This window comes from Lepidochelys olivacea (genome assembly GCF_965140295.1).
Source record: "Lepidochelys olivacea isolate rLepOli2 genome assembly, chromosome: 8".
NCBI classification, from domain to species: Eukaryota; Metazoa; Chordata; order Testudines; family Cheloniidae; genus Lepidochelys; species Lepidochelys olivacea.
In genome coordinates this window covers 16214491-16240847 of record NC_140418.1, presented here as the reverse complement: position 1 = coordinate 16240847, position 26357 = coordinate 16214491, and the positions used below count along the sequence as shown (strand labels likewise).

The 26357-nt window shown below is 44.3% G+C and overlaps 1 protein-coding gene across 2 annotated transcripts in view; it reads right to left on the bottom strand.

Annotated features, from left to right (window-relative positions):
- The window catches only part of LOC311524837 (uncharacterized protein), a 208916-nt gene that overhangs the window by 114805 nt on the left and 67754 nt on the right, over positions 1-26357 (bottom strand). For both annotated transcript variants that reach the window (XM_084636381.1, XM_084636380.1), the window contains one exon: positions 23097-23200. In XM_084636381.1, the coding sequence (XP_084492507.1) occupies positions 23097-23130 (34 nt within the window). In that variant the 5' untranslated portion in view covers positions 23131-23200. The remainder of the gene's footprint in view (positions 1-23096; positions 23201-26357) is intronic.

Sequence of the window (26357 nt, the reverse complement as noted above, 5' to 3'; positions counted from 1 at the left end):
CAGGCTCTTGGGGTGAGGAGGGTTAGGGCTGCATGCGTGCCTAGATGTGGAATAGAGCTCTCACATCGCGGTAATAGGGCTCGGTGATTTCTTCAAAGGTCTCATCCAGAACTTGGGACAATGCGTTTGCGCAGGTTTCTTGGGAGAGCCACTGTGATCCTTGTCCCAGAAAAGCTAACTTGTCCATGCCACTGTGCCGTGAGGGGTGGGGGGACCATTGCTGCACACAAGCAAGCTGCATATGAGCCAGGGCAGAATCCGCATTGCAGTAGAAGACCCTCCCTTGCTTCCCAGGTCACCCTCAGCAGCAAGTTATCTTCCAGGATGAACTCCTGTGGAAAATGTGGGGACAGTGTTCAGTATAGGGGCCCCCTGCCACTGTTGGCTCTCCCCAAGGCACAGAAACCCAGAGGACAGTACAGCCGTGAAACAATCAGTCACGCTTGACCCTGTGCTTACTCACCATTTTGGGGCTCCCATGGGTTATGTGTGCTCGCTTTGGGACAGGCAAATTATGCTATTATGTAGACTGTGCTTGCCCTTAAGTAAGAGGGAATCATTGCTCTGTCTGGTGTGAACAATGCTGCCTCTGTTAAGTGTTGCATTTTGCCTTTACAGATGCAACCTTGAGATCTCAGCCATCCGTGTTATCACCAGCCGAAAGACTCCAAAGAATCAGAAAGAGGCCACGTAGAAGCAAGGAAGACATGTTGCATGAAGTAATGCAGCATTCAAGTAATGAAAATCGAAAATACAGGAGTGATGGGACAGTGAAAGGAGGATCTGCCAGCAGAATGAGGAGCACCGGCACAAAAGCGCGATGCTCCGGCAGCAAAGCACGGATCGGCTGATAAGCATAACGGAGCGCCAAGCGGACTCGATCCAGGCGCTCGTAGCCATGCAGGCGGAGCACTACCGTGCCCGACCCCCCCTGCAGCCCTTGTCTCAAAACTCTTTCCCTTGTGCCCCCATGTCACCTCCAACCCACTTTCCCCAACATCCGGGTTCTTACCGCCACCAGCTGCCTCCAACACCTGTAGCTTCACCACCCAGCCCTGAAAACTAGACCCTTACCCACTGCACTCATCACCATGCAGTATAGCCATCCTGAAGTGCAGCACTCATTGCACAGCACTCCAGACAGGAAGGCTGAGTATGATAATGGGACATACGCAAATCTGTGATTGTACCATTCCCCACCCCACCCCACCCCCTTGCCCTTTCTGTTTCCCAGGCAGTCGTGTTTCTTTTCAATAAATGAATTTTCTTTTCAATAAATGGATTTTTTGGCTTTGAAAACATTCTTTAGTACTGCATAAAGTAAAAGATACCTTAGCCCAGGAAAGAAACAGGCACTGCAAGTCAGCGTACCAAACACAGATTCCTACTAACATTGGAACCACTGCACTTCACTCCCATGCAGGGCACCAGACACTACTGGTGGCTTTCAGCCTCAAATTGCTCCCTCAAGGCATCACTAATCCTTGCACCCCTGCACTGGGCCCCTCTAATAGCCCTGCTCTCTGGCTGTTCAAATTCAGCCTCCAGGTGTTGAACCTCCGAGTTCCATGACTGAGTGAATCTTTCACCCTTCCCTTCACAAATGTTATGGAGGGTACAGCACGTGGATATAACCGCAGAGATGCTGTCATCGGCCAGGTCCAGCCAAAAGCACACTCCATAGTCATTCTGCACTGGCTCACCCTGTTGTCGAACCGCTCCTTGCTGCTGTCAAGGCTCCCTGTGTAGGGTTTCATGAGCCACGGCATTAAGGGGTAGGCGGGGTCTCCAAAGATCACAATGGGCATTTCGACTTCCCCTACGGTGATCTTCTGGTCTGGGAAAAAAGTCCCGGCTTGCAGCTTCCTGAAGAGGCCAGTGTTCCGAAAGATGCCTGCGTCATGCACCTTTCCATGCCAGCCTGCGTGAATGTCAATGAAACACCCACGGTGATCCACAAGCGCCTGGAGAACCATAGAGAAATACCCCTTCCAATTAACGTACTCAGAGGCCAGGTGGGCTGGTGCCAGAATTGGAATATGCGTGCCATCTATTGCTCCTCCGCAGTTAGGGAAACCCATTTGTGCAAATCCATCCACAATGTCATGCATGTTACCCGGAGTCACAGTTCTTCTGAGCAGGATGCAATTAACGGCCCTGCAAACTTGCATCAACACAATTCCAGCGGTCGACTTCCCCACTCCAAACTGGTTAGCAACCAATCGGTAGCTGTCTGGAGTTGCCAGCTTCCGGATTGCAATAGCGACCCGCTTCTCCACCGTCAGGGAAGCTCTCAATCTCGTATCCTTGCGTCAGAGGGTGGGGGCAAGCTCCTCACACAGTCCCATGAAAGTGGCTTTTCTCTTCCAAAAGTTCTGCTTGTCATTCCAGACTTGCATGACGATGTGATCCCACCACTCAGGGCTTGTTTCCCGAGCCCAAAAGCGGCATTCCTCAGTGGTGAGCATGTCCGTGAATGCCACAAGCAAACTCGTGTCATATGCGTTACTCAAGTCGATATCGTCGGAGCCCTCACTGTCACTTTGGATCATAGGGAATAACTCGACTGCCAAACGCGACGTGCTGGCGAGACTCGTCAGCAGACTCCTCAGCAGTTCAGCCTCCATTCCCGCAGACCGAAAGGGAAGACAGAGCGCGCAGTACAAAAAACGTTGAAAGATGGAACCAAATGTGGATGGAAGCACAGGGATTGCTGGGATGCAAACCGATGCATCACGGGGCATGGGGACAGGACCCAGAATGCCCCACACTCCCCGCCCCCTTCCCACAAGCCACAGCGCCAGAATGGGAACAGGTGCTCTGTGGGATAGCTGCCCACAATGCACTGCTCCCAGTGCCGCTGCAAGTGCCGCAAATGTGGCCAACCCAGTGCGCTTGTTCCTGTCAGGGTGGACAGACTGCAAGGCTTTCCCTACTGAGCTCTCCGAAGGCGGGTTTAACTCAAAGCGCTTTACATCTGCAAGTGGAGCCAGGCCCTAAGTATAGTGACAGAAGAGGTTCTTCCATCACTGTAGTAAATCTGTCTCTCTGAGAGGCGGTAGCTAGGTCAACAGAAGAATCTACACTCAGGGTTATGTTGGGATAGCTGTGTTACTCGGGGGGTATGGATTTTTCCACACCCCGACTGACATTCCTATGTCAACCTAAATGTTCAAGTGTATAAAGACTTAACCTAATGGGCTAAGCTAAACAGGAACAAGGCACTCTTGTTCCAGAATAAGAGTGTCCATTCATGGAATTGTTCAGGAAGAGCTATTGCACTTTAAATTCACACCCCACCTTAATCTGCATTAACAAGCGTAGACAAGCTCTCGGTGATTGAAGGAGTTTTGTGACTTCTCTGTGTCACAAAAAGCCCCTCAGAAGCATAGGCAGTGGGTGAAGCTTCCCCTGGGGAGGCTAGCTCCCTGTCCGGCCTCTTCCACCCGAGGCTCCGCCCACGTTCCACCTCCACTCCGACCCAGGCCTTGCCCTCTCCCCACTTCAACCTCCCGCTGCCTATCGCCGTGTTCCTCCTCACCCCCTCACTTGCCACGAGCCCCCCCACCTGTTGCTCACTGCTTTCCTCCTCACTTCCCTGCCTGCTGCAAGACCCCCACACCCACCGTGTCCCTCCTCATCCCCCGTTTGCCATGTCCCTCCTCACTTCCCTGCCAGACCCACCCCACCTGCTGCAAAACCCCCTGCCTACCGTGTCCCTCCTCACCCCTCTGCCCACCACAACACCCTGACCCTCACCACGTCCCTCCTCACTGCCTGCCCACCATGTCCCTCCTCATTCCCCTGCCAGACACCCCTCCCACCGCTCACCTCCTCTTCCCCCGCCTGCCGCGAGACACCCAGTCCCTCCCCACACACAGTCCCTCCTCACACACACCCTGGTAGTGGAGAGAGGTTGAGGAGAGGAGGGATGTGGCAAGTGGCAGGGACCTCCAGAGAATGGGGGGGTGGAGTGGAGGAGAGGAGAGGAGAAAGACTCACCAGGCAGAGCAGGTGGTGGAGGCCTATGGGAAGGGGTGGAGCAGGGAGGGGAAAAGGCGAGGCCACCACAGCTCAGGTGTCCAGCAGTGGGTCAGCAGTGGCTGCACCAGAGGAGGCTTAGCCTCCCCTGGCCTATTATACCCACTGCCCATGCTTAGAAGTGCAAAGGAATTTCAATCTCTTAAATTCTCCAAGGAAAAATGCTAAAAAGCAAAAGAAAATATTGCAGGGGGAAATAATCATATCTTGTCACATAAATAATCACTCCTAGAGAAAACTATTGCATTTAGCTGGCATAAAGCTGATCATAGTGAGACAAAATAATGCCCCCGCATATATACTTAATCCTTTGCATTCAGGCTGCCAACCTAATAATTTTTTATAGTGATAAACAGATGACAAGAAAGCAAACTTCAGAAGGTTAAAATCTCCAGCCAATGGACCACAGACAGTCCAGGCCTTAGGTTTCTAAGTCCATTGCATGTGTCCATATGAGTGAGTACGCATGTGAAGAGATACCAAATGCTGAGCCCATACAAAATGGATGGCTATCCCACTTTCTCATTCTGGTTTACCGACCTTGAAATGCCAGAGGAAATCACACTTTCTATGATAAACATGGGGACCCTTTACAGCAGATATGACTTTTTAATAAACTTTCCTCACCAGCAGCCTCACCTCTCACTCCCTTCTGCATTCATTTAATTCAATCCTTTCCCCCTTTTCTCAACAAACAGTGATTTGCAATAGTCACGGTTTGCCAGTATGGAAATACGATCCCCCTGAGTGTTAACTGACAGCGTCTGTGAATTTGGGTATGTTTTTATTCATCCATTATATCTACATCCTGAATGAGGCTATCAAGCACATTTACCCTTTACAACTTAACTCAGTGCCAAATTAGTCTGAGTTTATGGTCTGTGTTTATGTTAGTGTGCTGCATTTGCTGTGGGTTCTTAAATGTCTTTTCCTATGGTAACTGTTGATTTTAAATTGGGGAAATAAAAAGGTAATGAATACGAGGGAGATAATCACTGTGGTACAAACACACTAAAGAGAATGTGATAGCTTCTGGGGGCCCAGTGACGGGTATTACTTTCAAGTGATATGGCCCTTTGTGAGTATTGTGGCTATGCCAAATTCCTCTTCATGAAACCTTTATACATCAGATATATCTCTATGTGCATATATATTGCACATGTATATAGACAGATCTATATCTAGTTAGCATACAGAGTGTGGATGTCTATCTATGTTATACAAATATATATTTGCAGTACTGTATCCACTTGGGAAACCACCTTAAATCCAGAAAGCTCAAAGTAAACACAGCCTTGGCTGTTTACACTCAATATTTGCATTGTGGATGCAAAAATATGCCACACCTCAAAATGCTTCCAGGGATCGAACTAAATTGCCAAAACAGATATTCCTGAAATTTGTACAAAGTCCAAGAGATTAACAACTAACAGCTTTGTTTTATCTTTGCTCTGTGGAGGTAGAGTCAGTGTTGTCAACACCATGAAAACAACCAGAGAAGCATTTCTCAAGAGAGATTAGGGGAGATAAATGAGAGAAAAATGCACCTGTTACACAGATTACCATGTCCAGATCCATGTTCGTTCTCTTGGTGTTTACTGAAAGCATTTGTAATTTGAAAATAATCCTTTTAAATAACTATTTTAATGGCTATCTTTGCAAAGATATTTAAAAGGACTATTATCAAATCACAAATGCTTGCTGCAAACTCCAAGTCAATGAATGTGGATTTTACAGGGTAGTATAGGTTAGAAAATACACGTCTCAAACATGTGTATAAACCACAGCCATACGGAAAATTTAATGATCTACAATATTAAACTGTTAGATCTTTTTGTTCTGATTAGAAATGGGGCTGAACTGGAGCCTTGGATCCAAACCCCTCACCCCAAGCTTCAGAGAATCAGTTTCATATTTCAGAGGTCAACCCCAACTCTGATTCAAAGACATTCGGATCCAATCTTGATTCACCTAGGCAAATCTATTGCTCTTGGTGGAGACTCAATATACATGAAGTATTCACAACAAAAAGTGAAACTCCCATTGATATTCATGGGACCAGGGTTGGGCTCTTAAATAGCCACAGTAAAAACAGTTAATAACTTTGATTAATTATGGCTTTCTTTTAACATAGCTGGCAGACAAGTTCTCAAGGAGATTTAAAAATATAGGAATTTGAAGGAGCACTAACATGCTATCTTTGATTAGTGAGAGAGAGAGAAAAATCATAAGACAAAAGTCAAAATCCAGGTCCAGGTAATTCAGTAATGACCTATCATTCAAATACCATTTGATAGCTTTTCTTCAGACTTTGCAGACACATTCTTCTCTGATTCCAGAGTAAAAATGTCATTTTTCTGGCCAAACCAATTTTCCAAGCCAAAGTTATTGAAGGGGCTAAAGTAGGGCTTTGTAATGACACCTGGTTCCAATCTTTATAGGGAGAGACTACTGCCTGTCCATATGTAACACTCCAAAGAGAGGTAAAATACAGGTGGGGACAATTCCAATTTCCTGATCTGAATTTACTCATATTCCAGCCTTAATCCAGAAGGATTAAGGAGAACAGCCTAGGTTCCGTTTTTTTGTACAGAGGTTGTTTTTTATAGAGCACAAACAAATAAATCACATGCCTTGAATTTTATTGACTGGACAACCCAAAGGTACAGTCAAGCAAGGCTGGCGGGCACATTTTGAGTGAGACTGATTGTTTTTATCTCCCACTTCAGGAACTGGAAAACATTCTGACATTGGCACACACACGCACGGAAAGTCAATCACAATGATGGTCAAATTAAAATGCGGGGTGGGGGGAGGATCTAGGCCTCCAGTCTCCATGCAATAATAAAAATTCTGTAGCCTCCTGGTTATTTGTTGAGCAATAAGACACAAGAGGCAGCGCATGTCACCGGAATTATAGCAAACCAGAGCTGCATTGTGGGACAGAAGCCTGAGGACAAGTGTCTTTAACAGGCTCAGAAGCTCAGAGTCCTGCCCTCTACATAGGCACTGTATAGAATACCTTACTATTAGCTTGGTTCATGTGTATTTCCAGTCATTTTAATATGTGTTTCATTAAATCTATCATCCTGTTATGAAAAACAGATTGCAGCAAAGATGTAAGCGGAAAAGGAAAAGCAACCACATGAGATATTCTGCTGAAATTTATGGTTGCTTCTGGGCTGGAGGGAAGAAACTGTTGCCAAGCCACTATGGTGACAGGGGTACATTAGAAAAAAAATCTGTTTCCAGTTTGCTGATTGCTTCTGCCAAAATCATCTCCATCTCCCATTGATCTGATCATGTCATTCCATTAGTCAAATCCCTTCACCAGCTTCTCCTTTGCCTTTCACATTGAATTCAAACTTCTAATCTTCACTTTCATGGCTCTTTAAAATCCTTCTGGCTGGACCTCAACCCCCTCCACTGCTTCCTTCTGCAGCTGCCACCAAGCACACCAGTGTCTCCCTGATCCCACTTGGATCACTGTCCTGCCTTCTAGGCCACTCCTTAGATGGAGGGAGCTCCAAGCCAATGCACGTGCACCTTTTCATTGTTCAAATTCCTCCTGAAAGTGCAAAACTTCTCTTTGGAAGCCTATCCATAATTCTCCACCCACCTAAAACACTTCCAGGTATTTCAAAGAATGCTCTCTGCCCCCACCTCGATATTTAACCCTCATCTGACAGTGATGAAACAACACATAATATCAGTAATAAAATGAGCCTCAAAGTGGGGCTCTATGAAGAGAAATGACAATAAAAATGGCACAGCACATTTCTCTCTATGATTTTTCATATAAAATGTGCTCAGTGTATAAGCAAAATTATATTTTTGTTCTAAGTGCCAGCTCTCTAAAGTCAGCCTTGACCCAGAGTGAAACTGGGCTCTTTCTATCTCTCACACCATCACCAACAGCAAAGGGTCTGCTGCCAACTTTGGTCCCCAGTTACCACTTTGCAACCATCTTTCAATAATGCTGTTACCATCTCTGAAAGCCCATTGCCTTCAATAGCGCTGCACAGATATAAAAGACTGGAACTTAGTAAACAATCCTGCTGGAGATACCCAAGAAGGAAAAGAATCCAGCTCACTCCCTGAATTTTGTAGGCTCTGAGCTGTGCAGGAGAAAAGGGCAGGAAAGGAGCAGGAACAAATCTGTTGAGTAAGGAGGTGCCATTTTAACGAGGCTTAGTCTTCACACAGAAATTGCATGGACTTTATTATTATTATTTATTTGTATTAAAGTCACGAACCAGGACCCTATTCTCCTAGGTGCAGTACGAACAGAACAAAATCCGTTTCTAAATCAATCTAGTTAAAATAGGCGTAAGCCACTTGCATAGATGCTCTCAAATGGCCTGAATTTGGTTTATTACAGTTTATCTACACAAGGAAGTTGTACCGATTTAACTTTAGGTGCATGGGCGGTGCCTCGCATAGGCTGTGCCTCCCTAGACAGCCCGGCATGGTCCCGCCCATGCTCCTCCCCGCTCCTGCTTGCCCTTCCCCTTGGACCCCAGCCCAAGCAGGCTGCTTCTCTCAGGGAAGCGTGCTGGGGCTGGGGCGGCCGGGACTTGGGGTGGCTGGGACCGCCCAGCAAATTGGGAGCCCTGAGTGCAGGGGCCAGGGAGGAGACCACATGGCCAGCACTCTGGGGCAGGAGGGGCTGGTGGCCGCACGGAGCTGGGGTTCCGGTGGGGGAAGGGGAGCAGGTCCTCAGGCAGGGAGGGTGGGGCCAGCTGAGGCCTAGCCTCCCCTAGATGGTGGTTCACCCACCGCCCATGTTTAGGTGTGATTTTAAACAGATGCAGAGCAGAAGGCTGTGTGGTGACACTGATTTTGGCTTAAGAGTGACTTATTGCAGCTTAGCAAGAGCTTTCTCCTAAACAGAAATAAGCCTGGCTTAAACCAGAATAGGTCACCCTTAGGTAAAAATGGCATTTATTTATTTATTTAAACAAAATCTCTAAGTGGGTCTCAAAAGAAAAAGGGCAAGAGAAAAGAGAGGGAGCCAGAGAGAAAAAATTGGATGGGAAAATGCGCCAGGCAGCCTTGTCATCTATTGCTACTTACCACATCACTGCTAAATGCTAAAATGAACTGTGAGTTGTGGTTAGCAACAAAGCTATTGTCCTGGAATTCAGAACGATTAGGCCAGCTAAAAAAGGCAAAAGCTGCAGTCAGGTCACAGCTCAAATGGAAGCCACACAACTTGCGGCAAAGGATTCTTAAAAAAAGGTAGGTCACCACCTCCCTAAAACTGGGCAAAATCCCAAAGAAACAGCTCCACCTGGAGGTCCTTATTGAGCGATGCCAGAGCTAACAGGCTCGGCGAGAGGTAGAGGCAGGGTTCTGCGCCTGACCTCACCTGTGTTGTTTTTGGTAACAAGGTTTTAAACCATCACTTCCTTCTCTTTGCTTTATTTATCCCCCATGTTTATTTTCTATACTGTTTATGCTGAAACATGTCAGTGTGTAACTTTCCAGGCCATCCCATCCCGTTGGGTAAATTCAATATATGTGGGCTGCCACGGAAGATTAAATCAACCATCATTGATATTATTATGCTCAGACTGCTGCCATCTCTGCAGTTTCTTGCTAAACTGGCTCTTTTAAAATTTACTATCTTTAGACTTGGAGGGGTTAGGTTTTTATTGGCAAATATCTGTAAAAATCTGTAAATCTCAATTTCACCATTCACATAAACCAATGAAAAAATATTTCCATCCATAATCATTCAAATTTACAGATAAGCAAAATAAGAAAATTGGACTAATTAGCGTTTGATTTATATATTTGTATATTTTGATATGATATTGACCATTTCTATTTTAATGTTATAAAGGTTTAACTTTTTGAATCTCAACATCTACTGTCAATAAATAATAATTGCCTGACCTTCTCATTGTGTGATCCCTCAAATAATTTCCTGCAAGTATGAAAATATAAAATCAATAGAAACAAACAAAAATGGTTAAAAATAAACATTAGTATTATCCATCAAAATTATAAAAAACTACAAATAGAATTCTGCCAAGCCTAATTATCTTTGATCTGTGCAAGAATGCAGAGATGAACAAAATGCTCTTATCACACCTAGTTATTGATGTTGACACAAGCATTAAACTCACTTTATGTGTTGTTGATTCACTAAAGGTCACAAACCTTACAGGTAAACTTGTGTCCAGTTTTGCTGGAACATGGGGCAAATCTTCAGCTTTGCATTGATATTATTTTATTAGACAGTCTTCAAGACATGTCTTTTACAAACTCAGTTTAATCCAGAGTGATTCTTTTGACTTCAGCAGAGTTACTCCAGATTTAACTGAGATCAGAATGTGGCCCTTAATCTTCATTATTGTCAAGAAAGTGCCTAGCCTACTTTTGGTGCCATATAAATATATAATTCAATACAATAATACTACATCATGAAATTACTGTAGTGTCATGTAGTTTGTTCATGAAACAAGGCTAAATGCGGAAATTACTTTTTCCTTTCAGCTGCATTAATTAAAACAAGGGTGTTATATTTTGCCACACAATGAGAAATAATACAAGTAATTACATTTATTTTATTATTTTATGGATTTTTAAAGCACCCATCACTGTAGCTTGTGGACTCTCACATACATGATTCTCATAGAAGGATTGCTCACACGCCTCTTTTTAGCCCTTCATTCACCTTCTTGTTCTTCTTCGTACTGCAGCAGCAAAGCTACTGTGTATGTGGACCACTAAAGTACCCACTACTGGACTGATCAGAACTACCCAGTTTTGTGTCATAAACCTTGTATTGTTAATAGATAATGGAGAGTCTCCTTTTGTTCAAGTGGTGTTTTGAAGTAGGAGGATCTGGATTTTATCCCTGCTGCTGCGCTGATGTTCTGAGTAGCCCTGACATGCACCATAGCAACAAACAGGAAGTCCTAGGTGGCCACAGATTTCTTGCAACATTAAATACAACAACCTTATCTAAGATGCGCTTTCATTATTTAGAGTGAACAGTGAAAAGAAAATCAAGCTTGGTAACAATGTATTCTGAGCTGGTGCCTCAAAGTGGGGAGCCTCTCCCTTCCTTTTGTGCCCTTTCATTTTTGAATATAGTTTCTATACCTAGGCAGCTAATTTGGCTATTTTGACTGTCTTCCAAATCCTAATCTCAAAGCAAAATTCGAGGGAAAGTCTGAACCTGCACAGATCAAAACCACTCACATCAAATCCTGCAGCACGAAACTGCCAAGCCACCCACAGCTCTAGAGAGGTGGCCCCTTTTCATTACATGGCAGGAGAAGATAGGTGCCTGTCATAGCACAGGTTGACTCTCTGATGTTTAAACTCTCAGAGTTGACGTCTGGCCTCTTCACTCAGTTTTGACTCAGTCTTTATTTAGGCGCAGAGATTAAATGGTTGGTTCAAAGTGACATGCACCAGCCACTGAACCCAAGCACCACCCATGTGATATATGCCATCATGTGCCAGCAATGCCCCTCTGCCATGTACATTGGTCAAACTGGACAGTCTCTACGTAAAAGAATAAATGGACACAAATCAGATGTCAGGAATTATAACATTCATAAACCAGTTGGAGAACACTTCAATCTCTCTGGTCACACAATTACAGACATGAAGGTCGCTATCTTAAAACAAAAAAACTTCAAATTCAGACTCCAGCGAGAAACTGCTGAATTGGAATTCATTTGCAAATTGGATACTATTAATTTAGAGTTAAATAGAGACTGGGAGTGGCTAAGTCATTATGCAAGGTAGCCTATTTCCCCTTGTTTTTTCCTACCAGCCCCCCCACCCCCAGACGTTCTGGTTAAACTTGGATTTGTGCTGGAAATGGCCCACCTTGATTATCATGCACATTGTAGGGAGAGTGGTCACTTTGGATGAACTATTACCAGCAGGAGAGTAAGTTTGTGTGTGTGGTTTTTGGAAAAAGGGGGGGGTGAGAAAACCTGGATTTGTGCTGGAAATGGCCCACCTTGATTATCATACACATTGTAAAGAGAGTGGTCACTTTGAATGGGCTATTACCAGCAGGAGAGTGAGTTTGGGGGGGGGGGGGGAGGGTGAGAAAACCTGGATTTGTGCTGGAAATGGCCCAACTTGATTATCATACACATTGTAAGGAGAGTGATCACTTTAGATAAGCTATTACCAGCAGGAGAGTGGGGTGGGAGGAGGTATTGTTTCATGGTCTCTGTGTATATAATGTCTTCTGCAGTTTCCACAGTATGCATCCGATGAAGTGAGCTGTAGCTCACGAAAGCTTATGCTCAAATAAATGGGTTAGTCTCTAAGGTGCCACAAGTCCTCCTTTTCTTTTTGCAGATACAGACTAACGCAGCTGTTACTCTGACACCCAGGAATTGAGAGTTTGAGTCGTGCCCTTGCTAGCTTTCTAGAATGCCTCCAGTGGCCTGTTGGCCAGAGACGCTAACTGCATCACCTCCATATGCTTCTGCTTCCTCAGGCCCCTTCTAGGACTCTGTTTGCACACATGAGCTGCCCCAGATTTCAGTACCAGGGCTGTGGGTGTACAGAGGCACTTCCCATACGCTGAAGCGATGCTCGTTGCTACCACCTCCCTGCCCAAAAACCAAGAATGAGGGAGAAAAAAAATCCAAACCCTTCAAAATCAATTTTAACTCAAACAAAACTGATCTCACGAGCTCCGGAAACCACACATATAAATTTGGGTTTGGCTGGGGTCTGTGTTTTCCTTGGGCTCCTCCGCATCACGTATGAAGCCCATTTTAAAACGATTTGCTAGAGCGGTTCAGCATATTACAAGGGCTAACATGCACCAGACAGCTACCTAGGAGCAGTGGCTCTGCTCCTGCAGTCACCAGATGCCTTCATGAGAGATGGGAGGCAGGGACGGCCTCAAGCACAAGCAACTGCTTTGGTCCCCACACACATGCAAACTCCATACGTCAGGGGAGGGGAGGCAAAGGGTAGAGAGAGGAAGGAAACAACACATGCTTCCTAGAAAAGGGAGTAGAAGAGGAGGCGATTCACAGCCTAGCTTCCCCGCTTTCACCAACATGGCCTCCTGCAAATGGCAAGACCATCACTGAATGGATTTATGCAATCTCGGATCTCCTCAGGAAAGGGGCTGCTTCTGTAAATCTTAAGTCAACTCAGTCCTACATCTGAACAGAGTGAGAGTTACCTCCCCTTTACTTTGGCTGAGGGGGAACCTCCTCTTTCCATTAGCTGAGGGGGAACAGTAGAGATGGTCCCACATGGCAATGTTGGGATCCAAATCTGAGCGTCCCAGGATTTCAGAGGAGTTTGGATGTGGGGTTTTTCTTTGATTCATGTTAGAGACAGGAGGCAGTTGCACAGTTCCGATGTGGATCCAAACATCTCTAAAGTTCAGGGAAGGAAGGAATGCGAGGCTGGGTTTTGGTTCAGGCCCCTCTGTAATTTAAAAAAAAAAAATTATATTTGAAGTTAAACCACACAATATTCTTGGGTCACAAGCACACAAAAGCATTAAGAAGGAAGAGGACCCCCGGTTTCCAGTATTTGTTTAAAAGTTGGGAGTTGTAGGGGGTATGGGGAACATGAAGGTATGTTCTAAATGGTTTCTTTAGAAAAGACAAAAAGAAAAGGAGGACTTGTGGCACCTTAGAGACTAACCAATTTATTTGAGCATAAGCTTTCAGAGTATGCATCCGATGAAGTAAGCTGTAGCTCATGAAAGCTTATGCTCAAATAAATTGGTTAGTCTCTAAGGTGCCACAAGTCCTCCTTTTCTTTTTGCGAATACAGACTAACACGGCCTTTGAAACCTTAGAAAAGACAGAAAAATGACTCACTTAAGAAACATGTTATCTTGACCTCTTTCTCTTATATGCATAGGAGCCCTGTCAACAATACAGCCCAAAAACTGGCTTAGGAGAAAAGAAAGGAAAGGAAAAGGAAAAGACAGCAATTTACTCTGTGTCCATTTTCCAAATTATCCTTCACTCCCCTCCCCTCCCCCCCCGCCCTCAACCTTTCCCTCCCTTAAGTTGATCCCCAGGGTTTTCTATCATTCCCTTGAAGAGGTAGCAGGCTATCACTTTACAGCGAGAGAGGAAGCAGCAGAAGAGGAAAGAAAGCAGACAAATTACTAAACGAGGAGGTGAATTAGACACTGTAAATGAATGCTGCGCTGTCTCCATGGGCTCCAGTTGCCTTGCGTGTTGGGCTGAGGCACAACTTGGAATTACAGCGCTTCGGCTTGTGGCAATTTGTACAACACCAGAAAGAGGGTCATTTTTATACAATGCTTCCCTAACATTTCTCCATTAAACTGCAACCCTCCAGGCCGAATTTCTTCCAAATCACAGGCCTTGGCCCACACATCTGTATTGCAAAATCACAAGAGATGTGCAAAGAACTGTCATCTAGCACGGTGGTTCTCAAACTAAGGCCGCCACTTGTTCAGGGAAAGCCCCTGGTGGGCCGAGCCGGTTTGTTTACCTGCCGCGTCTGCAGGTTCAGCTGATCGCGACTCCCACTGGCTGCGGTTCGCCGCTCCAGGCCAATGGGGGCTGCAGGAAGGGCGGCCGGCATATCCCTTGGCCCGCGCTGCTTCCCGCAGCCCCCATTGGCCTGGAGCAGCGAACTGTGGCCAGTGGGAGCCTCAATTGGCCAAACCTGCGGACGCAGCAGGTAAACAAACTGGTCCGGCCCGCCAGGGGCTTTCCCTGAACAAGCAGCGGCCCTAGTTTGAGAACCACTGATCTAGCAAAGCCTTTCTAGTTTCTGTTTAGAGAAGCTTTGGAGGTTATTTGCAGTCTGAAACTAATGAGCGGACAATGGAGAAGTGGAGGAGGACAGTTAGCAGCTACCGAGTAATGAAACTTTACACTTACAGATGCTTTTCATCCATGGATCTCAAGGCACTTTACATGCGTGAGCAGGGTATTATTATCCCCATTTTATCTAATGGGAAACTGAGGCACGGCTTTGGTCTTATTTGTTTAGGTTAAGACATGTAAATACACAGCGGGTACTTAATAGTTAATCATTTATTAAGGGAGCTGCAGAATGAAATAAACATTATTGATCTCTAGCAGCAAACTCTATTGTGGCAACAACCATGACAAAAGCAACTTGTTTCAAATGTGATTGCTCAAATGGTCAAGAGGCTAATCATATTGTACTTTTTATGGACATTCCTATGGAATTTAATAGCAAATTATATCCCTGCTATGGAATTCTATAAAACTTTAAAAAACAACACCACACACACCTATGGAACGGTTATCATTCTCTATTAAATTCTGTAGGTTTTTAGAAGTCTATTCCATTTCTGCTGAAATTTACTGATATGCGACCTGATTGAAAGCCCCTTCTAGTCAGTAAGAGCCTTTCCATTAACGTCAGTGGGCCTTGGATCAGGCCCTTAACATCTATTAAGTCCTATAGGGACATTTAAAGAAATCTCATTTACTATCAGTTCCACTTCTGAAGCAATAGGATGATCCACAGGGGAAAAAAATGTGTTTCAGAGATGGCACTGTGAGCTCCAATATGTCAGAGAACAAGTTAATATACATGCATTTTCCTGAGATAAAACACGCATGCATTGAAGTCATCTTTGTATATAACATAAAATATGATTATATCAGTTTGAGTACAAACCTGATCTCTCCACATCCAAACACCCTTGTCCCTGTCATGCATTTGGTTGCAGATACAATCAGAGTAGAAATAAACATGGGATGAGTTGCCCTTTAATCACCTCAGTATAATATCAGGCTTGCTGCTGAAATGTGCATTAGAATGCACACCACCCACAGCCAAAATCCCCCGTCCTAGATTATGCGTCCAGGAGAGTATTATATTTCGATCTAGCAAGAAGGAGGAAATGTGACATCAGGCCATGGCTTTTCCCATTGTGTGGACTGTAGAACGAGAAAGCAAAATTCGATATCTTCCATTGTTGTATGTTGTAGCCATGGTGGTCCCAGGATATTAGAGGGACAAATGTGGGTGAGAAACAGGTGCCGACTCCATGGGTGCTCTGGGGCTGGAGCATCTCCACCCTACCCCACCTCGCCTCCTCCCCTGAGCACGCCGCATCCCAGCTCCTCCACCTACCTCCCAGTGCTGCCAAACAGCTGTAGCAAGCTCTAGGAGGCATGAGAGAGGAGCTGGAACGTGGCACACTCAGGGGACGAGGCGGGGAAGAGGCTGGGCCAGGGCGGGGATTTGCTGAAGGAGTCGAATAGGGGCTGGGAGGGGGCGGAGTTGGGGCGGGAACCTTGGGGAAGGGGTTGGAATGGGGGCAGGGTAGGGGTGGAGCCATGGCGGGGCTGGGGGCGGAGGGGGGTCGAGCACTCACCAGCGCCATTAGAAGTCGGCACCTATGCCCACCTTGTCTCTGTAGCACCAGTGTCAGTTTGGCCCTGGTGGATCATGTCAAACCCTCTATGGTGATGCTCGTTACCTGCCTTCCTCTATGTTGCTCTCTAATAGGGAAAGGTCTAAGGTCTGGGGCCTTATGACTCTCTAATGCTCCCCAAAGTTCCTTCTTGCCTCATAACCCTCCCACTGGACCCTGGTTTCCTCCTTCCCTGTGAGTAAAATTCTAATGCAGCACAGAACTTGCAGCCCAGGGGGACAGGGAGCTAGGGTGGATTTTAACCTCCTTTACGATCTCCCAAACCTACACTGGTTTGGGTGCTGGAAGGCATCCCTCCCCCCGTCATAACTTAGATAGCCCTGAGAGCCTGTCTAAGTTTCAGACGCCTCCTGATAGGGTTGCCAACTTGGTAACATTTAAAAACTGGACACTCCAGCACGAGTGCTAGAACTTCCCCTTTCCCATACCAACTTCCTCCTGAGGACTTGCTCATGTACCGCCCCTTCCCCCCCCAGGCCTCACCCCCGCCCCACCTCTTCCCCCAAAGCCCCGCTCCTGTCCTGCCCCTTCCCCTGAGACCCTGCCCCTCCATTTGCTCCTCTTCCCCACCCCCCCCAATTATTCACTGCTTTCTCCCTCTCCTCCCATCCCTGCGTGGGTCGGGAGGGACTCACCTGCAGAGCCAGGGTCGGGAGCTGCAGCCGCCTGATGCAGGTAGGAGTTGACCCTGGCTGAGTAGGGGCTGGCACAGGTGATGACTTGGCGCCTCCCCGCCTCCCCCACCACCAGTAGATCTGACCAGACACAGTCAGGTCCCCTTTTCAACCAGACTTTCCAGCTGAAAACAGGACACCTGGCCACCCTACCTCCTGGGGCTACCGTATGGGCTGCAACACTGCTTGCAATGGCCACATGAATACATGCTGCTGTTCCACCCTGACAAACTCTTCCTGCCCAGGCCCCACCCCCCCACGAAAGGGTTTGTGAGGGGATTATCTGAAGGCAGCCCTATGGCTGTCTTCTGCAGTGCATGAACCAGAGGAATCTTTGTCCTGCTGGAACTGGGGTTTTAGGGCATCTTTATGTCATTCTGGCACTTTTATCTGGCATAAACCAACTGAAGCAGGTGTAAGGAGTTTTTAATAAGCCTCCAGCGCAATTCCATTCTCAGAAACTACCGATAGGCCCCTAGGATCCCAGAAGCTCTCCAATATTCCTCTAGATCCCCATTAAAAGCTTACCTCCATCCCCAGTGTTTCCTCAGAATCCACCCATAGGCCTCCCCATCACCCAACTCCTTGTCTCTCCTTAAAAAACACCCTAGCTGCTCTTCTTTCTCCTTCACCATATATTAAACCTCCAACCCCACTTGCCACCTCTCATCCCTCCAGGAATCGTCCTGCTGCCTTTCCCTTCCCTGCAGAGATCCAATAATTTTTCCACTATTGAAAATGTTCTCAACTGTTTGACTGGATTTTATCCATCCCATTCTGTTACTGAGGCAAACAAACCTGGAACAGGATCTTACAGAATTCCACACCAGCCACGAAACATGCCTTGCACAAACACTTCTTCTCAGAATGAAAGACAAAACCAGTGCCTACAGAGCAGCATAGAGGTTTCTGCAGATTCTAACAATGTGGTTTCTGCTATGCTGACTTAACTTAAACAGAAGGGGAAATGAAGCATAAGGGAGCTCTTTCTGACAACTGTTAGAAAATTCCAAAGTCTGGAAGAAAAATAACCTCTTTAATGAAAGGTAGATTATAGTGCAAGTCGTGGCCTTAGTTAGCAAAGTTAGATACTTTTAGGAAATTGTGTATTGTTACTGCATTAAAACCCACTCTTTGTCGGTCAAGACTGTGTGTGTCTGTCTCTCCCATGTGCCCGCACACAAATAGATGTAATATGGACAGGTATAGTAATAACAATACTATACAAGATGAGTGTCATACACATATAGCTAAGGGTAGCATAAATTCCTCTTGGGTAGTTGTACTGAATCTTTACCTGTAAGGGGTAAGAAGCTCAAACAACCTAGTTGGCACCTGACCAAAAGGGCCAATGAGAAAAGAAGATACTTTCAAATCGGCGGGGGGGAGGGGGTGGAAGGGGGCGTGGTTTTGTTTCTGTTCTCTTTGTTCCCTCTCTGGATGGAGAGAGAGACCAGGCTGGAAAAACATCTCCTGAAAACATACTTGAAATGAGCATTTAAGATTACAAAAATTGTAAGTAATAACAAGGAAATGCATTAGATTATCTTTTGTTTTAGCTTGTGAATTTTCCCTATGCTAAGAGTGAGTTTTATTCCTGGTTTTTTTTGTAACTTTGAAGCTGAGCCTAGAGGGGAATCCTCTGTGTTTTAAATCTTTTTATTACCCTGTAAAAAATACCGTCCATCCTAATTTTTGCAGGTGTGATTCTTTTACTTTTTTTTTAAATAAAATTCTTCTTTTAAGAACCGGATTGATTTTCAGTGTCCTAAAAACCAAGGGATTTGGTCTGTGCTCACATTGTAACCAATTGATTAGGATATTATTCTCAAGCCTCCCCAGAAAAGTGGGTGAAGGGGCTTGGGGGAATATTCTGAGGAAACAGGGACTCCAAGTGGAACCTTTTCCTGAATTTTTGTCTAAATCACTTGGTGGTGGCAGCAATACCATCCAAGGACAAAGAAAGGATTTGTGCCTTGGGGAAGTTTTTAATCTAAGCTGGTAGAAATAAGTTTAGGGGGTCTTTCATGAGGGTCCCCACATCTGTATCCCAGAATTCAGAGTGGGGAGCGAACCCCGATAATGAGTATTATCAATCTTACTCATGTTACAGATGGAGAAACTAAGGCACAGAGAGCATTTGCCCAAAGTGGAAGAGTTAGGAACAGACCAATGAGACAGTGGCAAAGTCAGGAGTAGAACCTAGGGTCTCTTGATCACCAGTCCCCTGCTCTCACCAACAGACTATAATATCCTTCATCTGAGATTCTCAAACAGCTATCCAACTCTCATAAATAAGCCCCAAAACACCCATATAAAGGAGATAAGTATTATTACACCCGTTTTACACAAGTGCAAAATATTTAGTAGGAGTAATACCACTGTTATAAGAAAATTCGTGTATTCACCTGTGCTTCCCAGGGAAAAGTCGTAACATTGTGTGTGATATAATCGTACACATACAAGCCCGATAAAATGCAGTCACCTCTGGAGTGTAGGGCCAGGGCCAGGCAGACAACGAGCATGCACAGCGTATCATCGAAGGAGAGGAAATTCTGGCCAATGACATAAGGCAAACCCCTAGTCTTATGACAGATGCCCTGGGAGCTTTAACACCCACAAAGACCGAAGAGGACCTCAAACGTCTTGTCAAAAAAAACCCAAACACATTGTAAGTCTCGTCCAACTACAATGGATCTACCTTGACAGCTTCAGTTGACCTGCTGGTATTTCCAACTCGTGGGTAGAGCTGTGTGAATAACTGATCTTTTGGTATGCTGAAAATCCAAAAAAAATCCAAAACCAAATTTCAGTTCAGGTTCAACTCAAAAATGGATTTCAAAATGTTCAGCAAATCAAAAGTCAGAAAAAATAACATTTAGGAGCAAATTAAATATTTTGTTCGATCCACAATGACACATTGTTTCGATTTCAAGTGATTTTAACATTTCTAATTTTTTTTTAAATACAATGAAGAATATTTCAAAATGAAAAGTCATTTTAAATGGAAACATTTCATTTAGAAAATTTCAAACCATTCCACCCCCTAAAATGAACAATTTGGGAAAATCAACACAAATTTGCTACGTGTTTGTTGCCATCAAATCTGCATTTTTTGCTGAAAAAAAAGTTTTCCTGAAAAAATGTATCCAGCTCTGCTTGTGGATCCAGGGATTCTGGTATTTCAAACCCAACACTTCAGCCATTCTGATAATCCCCCAGTTTCAGAAAAAATATAGAGCTGAACAAAGAAATGACAGCTTCCAGTTACAGCCTTTGCAGCTAAAATACAATCTTAAAACTCACTGTTACTTAACAGAAAACTAAAATTTGTATAAGTCATTTATGAACAAAGGAAAGGATAATTAGAGGAATAAGGCTATAAAAAAATTCTTAACTCCAATATGAGAGGAAGGTGACAGGAATTATCTTTTATGTTTAAACCACTCATAATGCTAGTTTTAAGCTTGGGCATTGCCCCCTAAGCATCTATGTAAATAGAAATATATGTACATTATATGTGTATGTACAAAGGTATTTATGTAGTAGGTCCAAACAATCTCATATTCAGAGGTTCAAAGCCTTGGTTTCATACTTTCCAAAATGTAAGGTGGCAGAGCAGCGGGGGCCAGAGATAGGCTAGAGATTTTGAATTCAGTTCGATCTGGATCTGAGGTTTGGGTTCACTGTTTGATTAGGATCAATTGCTACAGAACAACAATAATGCTACAGAACCCTTATACTGCATTTTATATCTTCAAAGCACTATTCAAACATTACAAAACTCTCACAACACTACCCCAGTGAGGCAGGTAATTATGCATGTATGCACAGCGCTTATGCATGGTATACAGGCAAGTACTTCTTACTGAAGCTGTGAAGGGGTTCCACAATAAAATGGAAAGATTGAAATTGAAATGGAACCCACTGAACCCAGCCAGGGTTTCATGTAAAATTACATTAATAAAAGCCCAGCCTAAGCAAACTCGAAGGAGAAAATTTAAAATAGTCAGTATATATGCCATTACAAAAATCTCGCTCATTCTTTCTTCTGTCACTACATGCTAATTAACCGCCACAGAACATTTTAATTTTCTTCAACCGGTAGGCCTGCTCTGGTACATACAGCACGTAGCTAGGTAAAAGCAGGAAAGATATAATGTTTCTGGACATTACACCTTTTCAGATTAGGATTCTCCCTGCTTTTCTGGCTGAGGAGCCAGGGTTGTGAGTCAGATACTGTGATCTCACTGTCTCTATCGTTAAGACTTATATTTGTTCTTTCTTTGTTCTGTCTGTTGACTTTCCTTAATCTGAAATAAAAATCACTCAGGCCAAAAGCACATTTCACTCAGTGCGTGGGAACCAAAACAACTGTTCTTGGCAACCCAGTACTTTAGACTGTGGCCATGGCTGATGCACTCAGTCCAGCTGTCCAGCAAAGAAACTGGCAAAGCTGCACAAATGTTATTTGGCCAAAGACCATGGGAGCCGCTTGGTTATTGAGGCTTCCCCCTTCCCCACCATGGAACATTCATTCTAATTCACCAGAGTCAAAAAATAACACTAATAGCGACACATTCACAGAAGCTACACCTTTTTTTTGCTGAAGTTAAGCCAGCTCTGAGCTGGTGTAGCAATGGCATATCCCCTTTAACAAGGCTTGGCAAACAAGGCAGGTAACCCAATTGTTGCAGAATTTGCACCCTTATGCACTTGAGTTCTGAAGGCTCTGGGGCCACAGCTAAAGGATTTACATTAAGCTTGCTGCAGAAAATGCCAGGCCTTGCATACACAGAATACACAACTGTGTGGTGTGGTATAAAGGTATTATTTACACTTGTTTGCAATGACATGCATAATTTATCCTCGGCTTGAACTCTCATGAAGAAATAGGACCATTCCAAACTCGTGCCAACATTACCTTTATACCACATCACATCACATCTTCCACAAGTATATATTACTTGTAGAGAATATATGATACAGTGGTGTGTAATAAAAGTTTAATTGGCATGAATTTGGGTTGGCCGCACTATATTTACTGGTGGTAAAAACCACGAGTATGTTATTCACAAATGAGGACCAATAAAACCTTAATACCACCCTAAAGCAAGATGTATTCTGTATCTGCCACATGTTATGGAGAAACTATTTTCAAAATGTTTAAGATAATTTTGTATCTTTCCACCTGTAAAGCCAAGCAGCTGTCCTTGGCTACCATGAGTTCAACTGCACAGAACACGTAAAGAGCCATAAATACCTCTAAAAATAAACCAGTATAGCTCTTCTGTATACAAAGAGTCTGATATCTCAGGAATTTCCTGGGCTAGCAATGACTAGGTCCCATTAGGAAGTGTGTGTGATGATGAGGTATCTCCCATTTTCCAAAGGGACAAAGCTGCCATTTCTAGCCCTACAGGATCATGGCATATCAGACTTTAAAATCATGACACCCTTGAGAATAGAAAAAACATTTTTAGGTACAGGACTGAAAACTTGTTTGAGCCTGGTAAAATGGGGGTTGGGGCGGGGTGTCATATTTTGGGGCCAAAAAAGGAAATATTTCTAATAGCAGCTGTTTGAAGGTCCTCAGGGATTTGGAAAATATTAGAAAGAGTCCCATAGGAGATGGATCAGTGGGAGGAGAGCAGGTGAAGAAGTCAAGGCTGCATGATTAATTCATTTATAATGTGGATATATGTGTGTGTATAAACACACACACACACACACACATATATAAATAAATATACACACACATTTTAGGTGTGTCAGCCACCTAGTCTTTTTAGACAGAAGTCTACCTGAGTCCTGTGGCCCTTGGGGCTAGAGACTTCAGGCTCTCTCATCCACTGGGTCTCCTAAGTACTCACCCACAATCCTAAGCTCATGCTCTCATACTCTTCTGCATCCTTGGATGGAAAGACACATAGTGTAATGCAAATTCTCCATGTATGAAATATTACCTCTGCTCTCTCCAGAGAAACAACAGATGTACATGTTGGGCTGTTATCCTGACGAAGAGGGTCTGTTGGCCTTTCTGTACTCTCGGGCTCTGCTCTGGCTGCAGCTGTGGAGAAAGGAAGCATTTGACACTAATGTAATCGTGTTCTCATTGCAGCTTTACCTCATCCCTGGCATTGAAGCAGTGTGGGGAAGGTAGTAGTCTGTTAGAATCTGTGTTTTTTTCCCTTTAGGTCTTCATTTCCCTGACCTCTGTCTTCTTCCCTGACCCCAAAGCAAACAAATTTCAACACATTCAGAAAGGTGCTTGTGGTGGCTTGCCTCAGAGCACAGGTTCCTGTGTTATGACAGGGAGGCCCAAACTACTGGCGCAGTTATCAGGAGATAAAAGGGTGGCATCATGGACACAGTAAACTACACATTTTCTGGGACACCATGAACAGAACTTGCTTTAAGAGCCCGGCAGAAATTGCACAATATCTCATGGCAAGTGCACAAGTTATGTCAGTCACCACAAAGTTATTGGTGCTAATAATTCTAAGTTCTCATAAAGTAGGCGATGGGGACTTGGAGACTTTCTAGAGATCCCTCCGAGCTTGTGATTTTGAGTCTGTATTACAGCTTCCTAGATATGCTGCAGAGAAGCCAAGTTTTCAAACCATGGACTACTGTCTGAGAGAAAGTCACTAAGCAAAATCCTGACTTCTTCGATGCCACACATTGCAGATCAACTTGGTCTTTGTCCTATTACATGTTCTCTGAGAAGGCCATCAGCCTGAACACCTGATGTATGCTGATCTTTTAAAGCAAGTGAAGAGAGGCACTATCTACTTCTAATGTGCCAAGAGCAGGGATCTCTAGCGCAGGTCATAGAGAATACCAACATTCTTTATCACTTGCCACACCAGATTTTCTCAGAGGAAGTGAAGTTACATTTTTTCTTCCCATTGTTAAAAGACTCATCAACTAAGTTTGGGGTTTGCCCCAAGAGGCTGCAGAAGAGTTGGCAGACATGGGTCATATCTAGAGCTAACCAGAAACTTCCGAATTTTGGGTTTTATGGATTTTTTTATCAAAATTCAATTTGTCAAATTTTTTTGACCAGCTCCAGAGCTACCTGATTTTTTTAATTGAAATTAAAAAAAAAAACCTAAATAATTTTGTAAATATTTTCATTAATTTTGAGAGATTTTTTAAAAAAATCTCTCTCTAGTCGTCTACCACAAACATTGTTTGTGAGATCAGAAGATTTTATCACAGCCTGTGAAGTGAAGTAGCAGATGAAATGGAACAAAAGAAACAGGGTGCCTGGCAGTCAGAGCTGACCTTTCCTTATGTCATGTGTCTTAAAGACAAAACAGCAACACATATTCATGCCAATGACTGGAAATATCAGGCTTTTTCTACAATGCACAGTAGCAGCAGCTACCTGCTGCAAGTGGAAAATTAACTCCGAACTGATTAATGAAAATAGGATTTAGAAAAGCAAAAAGTAAAAGGTGAATTTGTTTTATTGTGGCTGGAGAACTGAAAAAATCCATGAAGCAAAAAACACTCAAATACATAAAAATCATCTGATCCCAAACTGACTTCTAGCAATACCATTTCAACCCTATATCCAGGGAACGAGAGAACCTAACAATGTAATTAAACTAATATATTGGACAGAAGTTTTATACAGTTGCAAAATATTCACAATACAACTAAAATGCAAGTATTTTTGGAATTGGTTAAAATTAAAAAATGGACGATTTCTGTGAAGAATTCCAAACATATATGCAAATATTTCAAAAACAAAGGCACAAATTCTTGAAAACAGGCCAGTTTTTAAGCCAATATGATTTTTGTGTCAAAGCCATGAGAAAAATATTTTCAGTGTTAAAGTACCCACTGAGCTAGAAATATTGCACAAAATGAATTTTTAGTACCATTTTTACAACAGTGCAAAATGAAACTATGTTTACTCTAGAAAACTAAAATTATGAATTTCACACATCTCTGCTTTATGTAAATCTGCCACGATTCTGCAAATCCAATGCAGTTCCACTGACTTCAAGGGAGTCGCTCTAGATTTTCACAAGTGTAATTAAGATTACAGGCTCGTACCTAGGCTCTTTTCTGGTATTGGCAGAAACAATGCATGCTTTTTGTATGGTTAGGAATACTGCATCAATTTCTAGACTATCAATTACTCCATCAACTACTAGAGAGCCTTCCTGCACTGGCATTGAACCCATCAAAGTCCTACCTGAGCTCTGACACAGTTTCTTTAAAACTGTTTTAAAACCAAATGATCTTGTCTATACTGGCCAGACAAACGTTTGAAACCCCTTTATCAGAAAGGATGTTTAAAACAGATTCAACTCCATTTTCCAAAATTGTTCAAATTCTACTGTAAACGGGGCTTCTGCTCCCCCAGGCCCTGTCCTTGCCTCTGTCCTCCCTCCTCAACAGCTGCCCTTGACCCCTACTCCTGCCCATAATCCCACTCCTGCTCCTGTCTCCCCACTCCACAGCTCCTGCCCTACCCCTCATCCCTGGCTCCTGCTGCTAAACCCTCCAAGGTTCCTACCTCCTTCCCCGATCTGCATTTGAGTCAGCTTGTTTCATGCTTTCCCTCCAAGCTGCTTAGGTGTCAACAGGGGGAGCACTGGGAGCACAGCAGGCACCATCTCCCTGGTCTCAGCTCTAACGTGTGGCACCACAGCATCCCCATCACCTGAGAGGAGCAACTTTTGGGAAAGTCCTGCTCAGCCCCTGTAGCCCTGGCCTGGAGCATGCTCAGTGAGGCTGGAATCTTCGGAGGTATCAGAATCTTAACAAGTCTCTGCTGAGCACATGTGAACTGAGATTTTTTCAGAGGCTTGGCCAAATAGGGGTGAATTTTAACAGGGCTGGGAAAAGCAAATCCCTGGCGCTGGGGCGAGCCCTCCTGCCAAATTTCAAATCCCTGCTCCAAAGCATGGCGGAGCTACAGCTTCCCCATGAAATGGTTGTAACTCATTTTTTAAAAACATGGCTTCAGATTCCTCACAGCATTTTTGTTAAATTTCGGAAAAACGGCATCGGTTACTAAATTTACCGTGGCTGCTCCCTGATCCTTAACAAAACAAACACCCTTCTCCTTGTCCTGTGCAGGGGACCCTGACAACCCACACTAGCACCCTCCGGTCAGGCACTGCAATCCTAATCCCGCCTGGTGAGGAGGGGTGGCCGGTGGGCAGGTGGCTGTTGGAAAGCCCACCCTGCAGTCACCCCCGACA